The sequence below is a fragment of the Lepisma saccharinum genome, chromosome 6 (assembly GCF_977018435.1).
Source record: "Lepisma saccharinum chromosome 6, izLepSacc3.1, whole genome shotgun sequence".
In the NCBI taxonomy this organism is placed as follows: domain Eukaryota; kingdom Metazoa; phylum Arthropoda; class Insecta; order Zygentoma; family Lepismatidae; genus Lepisma; species Lepisma saccharinum.
Window position 1 is genome coordinate 38,156,566 of NC_139234.1, and position 13,746 is coordinate 38,170,311.

General features: G+C 36.8%; 1 protein-coding gene across 1 annotated transcript in view; it reads left to right on the top strand.

Moving 5' to 3' along the window:
- The window catches only part of mRpS9 (mitochondrial ribosomal protein S9), a 60,414-nt gene that overhangs the window by 32,638 nt on the left and 14,030 nt on the right, over positions 1-13,746 (top strand). The window contains exons 4-6 of the mRNA XM_083124656.1: positions 2,506-2,679; positions 5,909-5,994; positions 7,222-7,297. Coding sequence (XP_082980782.1) covers positions 2,506-2,679; positions 5,909-5,994; positions 7,222-7,297 — 336 coding nt within the window. The remainder of the gene's footprint in view (positions 1-2,505; positions 2,680-5,908; positions 5,995-7,221; positions 7,298-13,746) is intronic.

Genomic DNA, 13,746 nt, shown 5'->3' on the forward strand with positions numbered 1-13,746 from the left:
GACAGCGAGTCACGTCTTCGTGCCATTCTTTCTCCTTCGCGAACCCGAAGTGTTTCCACCTTTAAGGAAAAACCTCTGAATGCATGCATAAGGTATTTTGGTAATGTATCTCCTTTATTTTAATTCATCGCATCTAATTCCAGCTTTTATTTGTTTCCACTCATCCATCTCTGCCACAATCTTGCAATTATTCCAATAAGTTCGGTGAAAAAATGATACAAGAGAAGATTGAATATGTAATGTGCACACTTCAAACTTGAACCGCACACAGCAACACTGGAAGGGAGGAAGCAACGAGAACTGAGCCTTGTCCCGCGGCTTCTGCGAGAGAACGAACTGCGCATGACCATTGGGTGGAGACATAGGTTCTGCAATATCCTGTTCCATGTATTTTGCCCTATACCCTCCTCGAGCTTCTGCTCCTGCACGAAGCTTTCACAATGGCACAAGCTGTCTTGTAGGGGTTCAACTGAGGGTCTGTATCAGGATGGCCGATTCGCGGTTTCTTCTTAGCAAAAGAGTTTGCCGTATTACGGACACAAATACATGACTTATTGTGTAGAATTTTTAGCGAAATAATGTGAAAATGTAAAGACATTGTTTATTGTTCATTCTCGAGGTGATTATCGTATATTACTAGGGGTTCACTGATCCTGTGCGCTATTGGGCCAACCGCGCCTGTTTTAGTTAAAAATTGTTTCACACTCAAGGCTTTGTGCGCTGGCACTTTGTCATGATAAAGCCACCACTCCCCACTTTGCCACAACTCGGAGCGTTTTCGTCTCGCTGCATCGTGCAAACGTTTCACAACTTGTAGGTAAAACACATGGTTAACAGTTTGACCGTTAGGAACAAATTCTGTGAACAATGCCGTTGCATTAGAAAAAGGAAACAGTATTGACTTGACATGCAGGCCAACCTTGCTTAGGGCGACAAGTGACAATTCACTATTCCTGAAGTGGGAAAACCACTCGTAAACTTGTATTTTCCGCAGAGCAGCTTCCTTGTAAGCTGTTCCAAGCATTACAACGGTTTCGCCTGCCATTTTCCCTAACAGAAAACAGAATTTTTCAGCCGCACGTTGTTCAAACTTTGCAGTCATCACAAAAATCAACGAACAAGCGAGAGGTGCTTAACAAATGAATTTATAATTTATTACGTGGCACCACAACTTTACTTGATGATGCTGGTCGGCAGACTGATGCAGAAGGCATCTAGCGGTGGAAGCATGTACTACAACAGGCCTGCCCAGCAGAGAAAAATTCCAGTTTCTTTTGGGTCCCCCCACGTAATTTATCAAGAATATGAAATATGCTCCTGTGTATTTCTGGTTCAGACTGAAGTGACAAGCAAGAAGCAACAGGGCCCTTTCAGTCTGTTCAAAAACATCGCTGTGCATGCAAAACCAACAGACCAAGGCGACACAGTAGAACTACCAAAAAGATGTCCAGTCTGATTGACAAGTAATAAGTTCCCCTTACGATGTCACTCCAGTACAGAAATTTTCTTTTATTTCTCAAGTTTCATTTCAGTCACTTCGGGACACCGTATTTTTATCCTCTGCACCAACAAATGTATGCAGAAGTAGTAAAAAAAATAAAATTGTACCTGAATATATTCACTTGGCAAATCAGTATGGTCCAATTAAGTCTAGTATTATTGAATTTAACAAAAAAAAAAATGAAAATCGCAATTGAAGGTCTTGCTTAGAGCATTCGAACAAAAAAAGAAAAATTTAAATCGGTTGAGAAATAGCTGAGAAATGAGCAATAGCGATTTAAAAATATGAATTATGCAATTTTCAATCAAATATGGTGGCTAATCTACAAAAAAAAAAAAAAAAAAAAAGAACAAGTCCTGTAAGCAATTTTTTGTGCATACCAGGACCACCTATTAAAAGCCTGTGAAGTCAAACTGAGGATATATTTCAGTGCATGCGAAAATGGACTGTGTGTATTGAGTACACTGGAAAAAAATTGAGGATTCTGAGTGGAGCATAAATGAGATATCAAGAATTGTTCCAGAGAAATTATTAGAATCTTATAGAGCTTCCAGATTGAACCAACGAGCAGCAGATGACGAGCAGTACTCAATAGGCAACAAGCAACATTGATATTTCACAACAAAGCAACAAGTGACATGGACCCTTACAGTGTAAAGCAAAACATTCACCGCACATGTGGAAACACGAGACAAGGTGACGATGCAAATTATTGAGATAAACGACTCAGCAACATGCAAGTGGCTTGTTCAGCTAGGTGTACCTCTTTGGTTCGGATGGTTGCATTTATTCCTGAAGGTTGGTTTCGAAGAGAGACATTTCGCTTTTCTCTTCGGTCTGAAATCTCTCTTAGTCACATGCTACTGATCCAGCTGGTTTTTAAAGATTAACGAACTCATGTTAAACTATACTTGAATGCAAATAAAATTGTTAAATTTTTCCGTGTTTTGCATGTTCTTAACTTGCTATTGGTAACCTGTTGTTCCTCCCTTGTCTCTTTGCAGAGAGCCATAGAGTATTTGTTTCCATCAGGACTCTTTGTGAAGAAATCTCGTCCAATCATGAAACCACCTGAAGAAGTTTTTCCTAAGCAAAAAGCAGCAGAATTCGATGAGACTGGAAGACCACATCATTATCTATTCTATACAGGGTGTCCAAATTACTATCAGATACTGCATGTAAGTATGTATCTCTGTGTGCGTAGTGGATAATGGCATATTTGGAGGGGAGTTTGAGCGACAGGAAAATGCGAGGGCAGTGATTTCTTGCATCGATTGAATCAATATTGCTGGGGTGTAGCTTATTAGTAGTAGTACAAAAATATAATAAATAATGATGTTGGTGACGTAATGAAGTAGAAAATGTACTGATTCAGATGTACTTACCGATTCCAATACATGTTGTTATAGTAATTCAGTGAAATTTCAGCATACCAAAAATAAAGAAAAGTAAAATATCCTCAGAAATTATATATTGTTGAAGAGGTAGCTATTTATACAAGAAGGGAATAAATTACATGAGCTTTGAAAATACAAGATGTCCAAGCTAAGGTATCCAAAAATTCACAGATGTTTATGTGTGTATTTTTACAGGAGACAGTATTGTCAATAAATTACTAAAATGCAGGCTACAATTCCCATGACTTATACCCTTTTGTGGTAAACAATGCAAGAAATGGTAGAAATCAAGTGGTAATATACCATGTAATGTTGGCTTTCAGTAAAAAGGTGTAGCATTGGTTTTAATTATTCCAAAGTGATACTAAGTTGCTTCTGGCAGTACATGAACTACTTCAAACGAGTTCAAAGGTATGTGAATAGTACCAGGATGTAGAAAGTATTTGATGCTCTCCGTTGTACATTGTATAGTTTCATCATTCACTGTTAATGCATAGCAGTTGGTCATAGTGATAATGTAAAATTCAGGTACGAAATATGTACAAGGGGCATGTCAAAATAAAGGGTAGATTGGTTATTACTAGGGAGTGGAAGATGATGACCTAAAAAACATAGGTATATATGACCTATAGAATGTCCTAAAGAATTGGAAAAAATGACTATGAAATTTGTTAGTTTCAGGTTATAAATTGAAATTAAAAGAAAATTAAACAAAATGCAATCTTGCTTTAAAAAAAAAACACCAACCTGGTGGTTTCTCCCGACACAACAAAGACTGTCACCAGTTTAGCATTTCTTTTGCTCGTGAATTGCAATCCTACGTGATATATATAGTCCTATGTTCACCTTGGTGAAAAGACTCAAGAATATTACCAAAATGAAAGAAGTGACAAAATATGACGAAACAATACACTGAATATTGTGAAAAATATCGGAAAAATGCCAAAAATCGGGGAAAATGACCTACAACCTGAAAATTGGCAAAAAATGCAAAAAAATGCACTTTAAAATTACCTTTTTGGGGAAATATTGTATAATATTGTGTATATTTAATGAGCATCGTGTTCGAAATGTCAGAAAAAGGATGACATTTCATCAACTTCTGCTCCCTAGTTATTACAGATAATAAAATCAAGCGAGAACATTTTTATTTTGATGCTATACAATTGTATACCCTGACTATTTTTATACATAGTAACTAGACACTCCAAGCATTTTTGGTACCATGGAACATGTTTACGTAGACCCTCTGCGTAATAGTGGTACTCGTTCCATAGATATTCCTATAGTTCGTATGTTAATTACTCTGTCACCTGGGATCTCAGCCTGTCGAGAACTGATGTCTTGAGAACTTCACTATCATCGAAACGTTGCGAAGCAAGCCACTTTTCGGGATGAAAGAACAGAAAGTATTCATTGGGGGCAAGATCGGGACTGTATGGTGGGTGACTAAAACGTTCCCATTGGAATTTTTGAATTGTCGCAACAGTACGGTCAGCTGTGTGTGGGCGGGTGGTGTCATGAATAAGCAGAATTCCAGACCGTAACTTTTCTCTTTGCCGGTTTTGGATGGCACGTCGCAGATTAGTCAGTGTTTGGCAATATACATCTGCTGTGATGGTTTGTCCCGATTCCAGGAATTCCACGAGGTTTACACCTTTTTGGTCCCAAAACACGGTTGCCATGATTTTGCGATGTGATGATGTTTGCTTGAATTTCTTTGGTTTCGGTGAACCGGAGTGACAGCATTGCGACACCATTGCATGGATTGCTGCTTCAACTCACCAGTGACGTACGATATCCAGGTTTCGTCTCCAGTCACTATGTGAGAAAAAAGTCATACCAATCCTTCTCCCAGCGGGCCAAAAAATCACGTGCTGATTTCATTCTTTCATCTTTTTGAGTGTATGTCAACATTTTTGGAATCCACCTCGCACACAGTTTGCGATAACTCAGATATCCGTTACAATTCGGTGCAATGTTTTATCAGACACTTCAGGAAACTCCTTGCCTAGATCAGTAATGGTGAAATGGCGATTAGATCGCACTTTCTCATCAACACGTTGCACAAGGTCGTTCGTCTGAACACTAGGCCTGCCACTCCATGTTCATCATCATGAACATTTGAACGTCCTTCCCGAAAAGAACGGCACTATTGTCTTACCTTTCCTTCACTCATTACTGTTGGTCCGTAAATGGCACACAATTCCCGATGAATGTCAGCTGCACTCAGTCCTTTTGCATTGAGAAATCTAATCACCGACCTCACCTCTCATTTGGCGAGATTTTCTATTACAGCAGCCATTTCAACTTCCTGCTACTCGCACCTATGCACCTCCACACTGAGAAATATACCTCTGTTGCAGGCACAGAATACTAAAGTATGCTTCCCTGCATGCACAGCTTCGTTAGTGTTGCCAGTCCCAAGTATAAAAGCCAGACCCTGTGGCCGAGTGGTTAGCACATCGTGCTGCGATGCCAACGGTCCCGGGTTCGAATCCTGCTCATGCTATGGTTGTTTGTGAATGTCTATTCATCAATTTCATCACTCATCCCCATCTTCGCAAATTAGCCAAGAGGCACAAAATGCAAAGTAAAATAGACTAAATCAATGAATCAATCAACCCAAGTAAAAAATTATCGGCCCCTTTTTTTGACATGTGCCTCATTGTTTCCAGTGAGTTAGTCCTGTATTCTTCAGTTAAAAATAGTACTTTCAACTGTACAATATAATTTATTGCTCATACCTATTAATGCATTTCGCAGCTCAGTAGCAGAGCATGTTAAGTGGTCGCCTTCCAGTCTCAGCACTGGAGATCCTGGGTTCAAGTCCCAGTCAGTGCATGAATGTTCTTTGCGAGTGATCCTTTATCAATTTAATCTAATCATCACTCATCCTGATCATCACAATTAGCCGAAAGCAGCAGAAAAGCAATGTAATGTAACAAATATACAATATTCAAATACATAATCTTTTTAATGTACAGTACTGATATTACTTCTCTTGTAGGAGATTGTTGTCCATATGAAAGCTTTAAACAAGTTTGAAGACACTATGTTACGGAAGCAGCTACAAGCAGATGAGACTCAAGCTTTGTAAGTAAAATGTAATATAATTCTTACAATCTTATGTTGTGGGCTGGAAAATATATGTGGTTGAGTGTTTCATGTCATAAGCAGCACTCGATTTGTTATTCCCAGTTATGGCATTTCACAGTCGTTTTGTTCACATGATCAGATTCACTGCAATTGAAGAAAAATATTAGTAGGGTGAACTTCTTATCTTGTCATCATCGTCCTTTGCCGTTTCTTGCCTCTAGATAGGTCACCATAGAAGTAAGTCACTCTCCATTTTCTTCTGATCTTCCACCATTCCTCACTCTTAATTATATTTTGTACTGACGACATGAGAAGTTTAAACTAATGATATAACAAGAAATGCCACCACGTATAATAGAATAAATATGATGTTTATGATATTAAGTAGTGAATAAATTGTAAACTGTAATATTAAATGAGTAGTAGTAACAATGGTTCTTTATTAACATGTAATAATTATTGAACATTACTGTTTGTCTATTTTTTCTGCCTTACCTGTTCTTATACTGTATCGAAACGTGGAACAGACCTGTGAATTACTGTTGATCCAAATCATTAGAGCCACATGTTTATAGTGAACAAATGATCAAGATTTTTGGTACAAAAACTGGTCATATTTTGGGATCAAAAGCAGTATATATTTTGGTGTTAAAATGGTGAATGTAATTCTAAATTTGATGTAAAACTATACTTATTACACAAAATTAATATTTCACTTCTAATAGCACATTTATATAGTTATCAGAGTATTAAAAATTTATTCCTGGGTAAAGGAGTCTATTTTGCTTCTCAAATATTTACAGCATAATTAATCAAAGCAATTTTCCGTGATTTGAATAACTCTCAGGATAATTCAGACCTCAGAAGGTGTCATGTCGATAAATAAACCCTAAATTTCATGTTTGAGTTTATTTCACATTTTGCAGTTCATTTCGCATCATTTCTTGACAAAACATGGTAGCAAAATGGACCTCGCACCTTTCAAAAACATGATAAATGAACATTGCAATGTGTTACTTCACATTTCGTGTTTTCATCCAAAACGAAAATATTGTACAGGCATTGGAAATAGTTTATAACATAGTCTCTAACCATGAGTGTAAATGGCCACTAGGACTGCCAACATGAGCATGATGTTTCTTTTTTTAAAAGGAGGTTTTGAAATAAATTTTTTTATCATTAGGTATTTCAGTATCTCTCTTCTTTTTATCTCTCTCTCTCCAGAAATCCAACTGGTAGTGAATGGTTATCAAAAGAACTTTTTCAGAAACAAATTTTGGAAAATTTAACTGATACTCAGGTGAGATATGTATTTACTGATCATTTTTATATAGTATTTTTGTGTTATATTATTGAATTAAAATGTTATCACAAATATATTGAAAATGCTTTGAATTTAAGTAAATAGTATTATTTATAATTTCTATTCACTATAGTGACGATTGCAATCATAGCAACAACAATTTATTAATTTCTTGAAGAGTTGAAAGTGTTGATCATTAAATATTGAATCATCCGTTAAATTCTTCTTATGAACATGAATTGCTGCCAAATCTACTAACCATGCAGCTTTTTTTGGAACTGCTTTCTCCAAACAGGCTCATATTTACAATCCCTCATGCTGTTGTTTCTTGTGTAAACAAATATGTATATAGTTAGGCAACTATTTTAAAATCTGTTAAAAACACACAAACAGCACGATAAAAAACACTTCAGGAGTTCTTCTAAGCTTTTGATTCCATCTCTGAATCATCATCAGGGCTGGTCGAGAGACAACGAAATTGGATGCGGTTGCTGGCAGACAGGGAGTAGCGCCAGCAGAACTTCAACTGCGTCCCTTTCGTCGTTTCTTGACCAGCCCTGATGATGATTCCATGATGGAATCGAAAGCTTGGAAGAACTCCTAAAGTGTTTTTTATTGTGCTCTTTGTGTCAAATTCTTTGTCAGTGTCACACATTTGTGATGGCCTCCTTGTAATACACTTTAACAGTTGGGCTGAAAAGTTCGTAGGCTGACTCATAGATGGTGTTACTAGAATTAAATCCATGTGATTTTTACTTAGTACTAACCTTCAAAAGATACGTGTATAAATTTCACAGCTGCCGGATAATTAGTTCGTGAGATATAGCATTGTGAGTGAAGCAGCTTTTGTTATTGTGAAAAAATGGATAAAAAAGAATTTCGTGTGTTAATAAAGCATTGCTTTTTGGCGAAAAAAAATACTGTTGAAGCCAAGGCTTGGCTTGATAAACATTATTCGGACTCTGCACCAGGAAAATCAACCGTTGAGAAGTGGTTTGCTAAATTTAAACGAGGCGAAATGAGCATCGAAGACGATGCACGCAGTGGACGCCCCAAAGAGGCTGTTACCGACGAAAACATCAAAAAAGTCCACAAAATAATTTTAAATGATCGTAAAGTGAAGTTGATCGACATAGCTGAGACTTTAAAAATATCAAAGGAACGTGTTGGACATATTGTGCATGAATATTTGAACATGCGAAAGCTGTGTGCAAAATGGGTGGCGCGCGTGCTCACAATCGATCAAAAGCAACAACGTTTTGATGATTCGGAGCAATGTTTAGCGATATTCAACCGTAATAAACACGACTTTTTCCGTCGATATATTACAATGGATGAAACATGGCTCCATAACTACACTCCAGAGTCCAATCGACAGTCAGCCGAGTGGACTGCACGTGATGAACCGAATCCAAAGCATGGAAAGACGCAACAGTCGGCTGGCAAGGTTATGGCATCAGTATTCTGGGATGCGCATGGTATTATATTCATCGATTACCTCAAAAGGGGCCAGACCATCAACAGCGATTATTACATAGCGTTGTTGGAGCGTTTAAAGGATGAAATCACGAAAAAACGGCCCCATTTGAAGAAGAAAAAAGTGCTGTTTCATCAAGACAATGCACCGTGTCACAAATCAATGAAAACGATGGCAAAATTATATGAATTAGACTACGAATTGCTTCCCCATCCACCATATTCTCCAGATCTGGCCCCCAGTGACTTTTTCCTGTTTGCAGACCTTAAAAGAATGCTCGCTGGAAAGAAATTTAGCACTGATGAAGAGGTAATCGCCGAAACTGAGGCCTATTTTGAGGCTAAAGAGAAATCGTACTATAACAATGGCATCGAAAAATTGTATGACCGCTATAATCGTTGTATCGCCCTCGAAGGCAACTATATTGAATAATAAAATCGAATTTTGTCAAAAAAATATTTTTTACTATGTTAGCCTATGAACTTTTCAGCCCAACTGTTAGTTGCTTATATTTGTATTTGACTTGGTGCAAGTCCTTATGTTCATAATACAACTTTTCACACTTTTTACCAGCAGAGGCTTCTAAGAGGTACTGAGTCACATTCTCCCCCATTTTAGTGCATGAGAGACAGTTCCACTTAAAGTGAACTTTTATTTCAGTTTTGGTGCAATTTATGTTCTTCTCTGCTTCTTCCCTCTTTAACGTTACTCTTTTCGCTGATGATACTACTGCTTTAGTAGATTCTGTTAACGATGTAACTTTAATTCAAAAAACGGAAGAAGCTCTTACTGAACTACAAAGCTGGTTTTCAGCAAACAAACTTTCTATGAACAACGAAAAAACTAATATAATAAAATTTGGTGTATCTAGAGCCAAAAACTCTTCTATTAAGCAAGATAATTTCACAGTAGGGCATGCCGTTATAACAGCTACTAACAATACAAAATTTCTTGGAATATTTATAGACGAGTGTCTAAACTGGAAAGTTCACATAGATCATTTATGCAAGAGGCTAAACACCGTATGTTACCAATTAAGAACCTTAAAAAATAGTTTCAATACAGTATGTATGCTAAATATTTATTTCTCAAACTTCGAAAGTATCTTGAGGTATGGTATCCAATTTTGGGGGAACTCGGCTCAATCGCAGAGGATTTTTAAAATTCAAAAAAGAGCATTGCGTATTTTGGCAAATGCACACAAAACTGATACATGTAAACCTCTTTTCAAAAAATTCCGTATATTAACACTTCCAAGTTTGTACATACTTGAAACACTTACTTTCATACACGAAACAAAATCGAACTATCCAAAGAACATAGACACCCACAATTACAATACCAGACAAAAAGATAACTTCCACATTCCCAAAGTGCGGCTAACTGCATACCAAACAGGACCTTTTTACTCAGGCATTCAGTTATACAATATATTACCAAAAAGTTACAAAAATTTTGAAAGATCCACAATCTTTAAAAGTAAAGTGAAAAAATTGTTATTGGAATACACATTATATTCAGTTCAAGAATTTCAAGAATTAAATAACTTTATAAAATAAATGTAGATTGTATACACTATATAATATGTACTTTTACAGCACTAGTTCACTTCAAAAAATAATTTGTCAATGTATGTTTTACTATTATATTATGTTATATTATAAAAAATTCTGCCAAATTGATGTATAGATATATATTATGTGCGATGTCAACATGTTGTATTTTGTAATGTACATGCACCAATGCCCCTCAGGGGTACTTTCGGTGTGAAAATTGCTCAATAAACTCAAACTCAAAACGTAATGTGTTAAGTAATCAGAACATTGTTTTACCATATTTCAAAATTTTTTACTTATTATTTTTCCTTTCTTCTTTTCATTCATTTTTTTGTGTATTCTGTAACCAGTGCATTTCGTATTTTGGTCTTCAAAGCACCACGAGTAATCACATTAGTTTGATACACTTTGTCCTTGACAGAACCCCACAAGAAAGTTCAGGAATGAAATACAGCAGGATAACCTAGGTGGCCAGGTGATAGCACCACCTCAACCAATCCAACTCAAATGCGTTTGAAAAGTCCCTGCACTCAAACTGAGAATTTTATGCTTATAATTTATTGAACTTGTCAACATAATGAATATATACATTTGTTAACTATATCTTGAAATGCACAAAAAATAATTTGTGAACTAAATGTGAGTAATACTGCAATCTCTGAGGTCAATAACACTCTGACAAATTGGCGAATCACTTTCCGCTCTCATTGAAATACACAAAGAATATATTGAAACTAAATTTGAAACACACTTTACTTTTACCTGATTCAAGATCATCGTGAAATATACTTCTCCATTTCTCTACACATCTTTCATTTGACTTAAACTCAAAATATGCTTCCAACAAAGCAATTCACTGTGTGCACGTAAAAGGCATTGTTGACAAACTGAGGTCTGTAACAGAGACACTGCTCTAATCATATGACTGATATGACCTTAAGAATGAGTTTATGTTATGATTAGAGCAGTGTGTCTGTTACAGACCTCAGTTTGTCAACAATGCCTTTTACGTGCACACAGTGAATTGCTTTGTTGGAAGCATATTTTGAGTTTAAGTCAAATGAAAGATGTGTAGAGAAATGGAGAAGTATATTTCATTATGATCTTGAATCAGGTGAAAGTAAAGTATATGTTTCAAATTTAGTTTCAATATTTTCTTCGTGTATTTCAATGTGCGCGGAAAGTGGTTCGCCATTTTGTCAGCCCCTACTGACAGGCTTGCCAACTCATCCAGCTAAATGCCTTAGTAGCTTTTTCTAAAAGTATGAGTGCGGGAACTTTTCAAATGCTCTGTATAATCATCGTAATAAACAATATAGCCAGGTCCAGTTAACACTTTGGTTACTTTAATTTATGAAAATCAGTAGCGTACGCAGGATTTCATCAAGGGGGGTGTTACTTCGAAAAATTTCTACAAATTCACATTACCATCGTTTTATTATACTTTAATTAATAATAATAATAATAAATTAATAATTCTCATAATTAATTAATTAATTAATTTAATTACTACAAATGCAGCTGCTATTTATGAAAGAAATAGAACAAAATTACATTTCCTTTGTTTCTTTGTTACAAAATAATTGTCTAGTCAACAGTTATTTGTATGTGATAAGTCAGTCATTTTAAGTGTGAAGAAAATCCATAAAAAGAAAGCAAATATATTAAATTTATTGAAATAATCAAAATATGAAACTCATTCAAGGAGCCATGCTGGTCTAGTCTGACAACTTCGTGGGGTATCCGGGTTCGATTCCCAGAATTGGTTGGAATTTATCCAGCCTTGTCTCCGCACCCAGCCTCATCGCAATGGGTATCTGAGAGCAACCCTGGTGGATGAAGGCTGCCGGAGCATGGTGCTGATCACATCACCTGCAAAATAGTTCGAGATCGAGAATCTTTGGCCCACCACACCACTACGTGTGCCTTTATGGCACGGTGCTATATGCACGGGGGAATTTACATTACCTTTACCTATAGAACTCGCCCAGGATGATGAAGCGCGAGAATACATGTTGCTAAATTCCACTGAGTCTGTGTTTTCTTTGAAAAGTAAGTTTATAGACATTCCAACACATTTATCACTTCTATGTGATTCACAAAGCACTTCTTCAACATTATTTAATGTAATATAATTAAGCCTTGTTTCCATATTAAAACCAATAAGTTGCTGACCAAGGCAGTTTATTAAGGTAAAAACACTTAACACGTAACGTTTCGACCCTGTATCAGGGTCTTCCTCAGAGGAAGAACTAAACTAAAATGATGAAATATACTACACACAGAAAGATTACAAAAGGGGACACGTAGTGGATATAGTGAGGAAGAAAGTGGGGAAAAGCATTATAGGAGAATGGGATAGTGAGAGAGTGGTACAAGCGCTGGAAACCATTTGGGACAATGGCTACAGCAGAGTGGGGAGTAAAATCATCAAGATTAGTGAAGGTCTGAATATAGGCTCTTGCTTGAGCCCTGTGCTGGCGGAATTAGTTATGAATGAATGGGAGAAGGAAGTGATAGTGAAAGGAGGAGATAAGTTAAGTCTGTTTTGTAGATATGTGGATGATTGTTTTGGGATATGGAAGGGAACAAAAAGGCAGCTGAGTAAGCTTGTTAAAGATGTAGAAGATGAGAAAGCAGGGATATTCCTTGAGCTCGAAACGGAACAGGAAGGAACATTAAATTTCTTGGATATTGAGATGAAAAAGAAGAGAGGAATGGGGATTGTGGCTACATGGTATCAAAAGAAGTGTTCAGCAGGAGTGTTCTGCCACAAAAGAAGTGATGTGGGTGATGGAACTAAACTTAATTTTATAAGGAATATGGAAGACCGAATAAAGAAGATATGCACAGAGAAAGGGGAAGAAGAAATCAGGATTAATAGCCTGTGGGAACAACTAGAAGAGAATGGCTATGAAAAGAAAGACAGACACAACATCAACAGAAGAAGGAAAGAGATAAAAGAGAGAGGACTAGAAGAGAAGGAAGAAAAAGAAAAAGAGAGATGGTTTGGTATAAGAAGTATGAGCGATGCCACAGAGAAGATATGCAAAGTGCTGAGGAAAGTGGGTATAAGAACTTACAGGAAGGGAGGACGCACTATTTTAAGTATAGCCAGCAAGAAGAAGGAAGAAAAGAGAGAGGAAGAAGAGGAAGGGGTTATCTAGGAGGTGAAGTGCAGAGGATGTGAAAGTGTATATATAGGGGAAACGAAGAAGAGACTTAAAGACAGGTTAAAGCAACACATGGATGATGTGAGATTGAAGAGAGACAGGAATGCCATATTCAAACACACTAGAGAAACAGGACATGAAGTTGAATGGGATTTGGCTAGGCGAATAGGAAAAGAGAAGAGAGAACTAGTGAGAAAATGGAAGGAGGCCAAAGAAATAGAAAAGAAAGGAGAAGACATC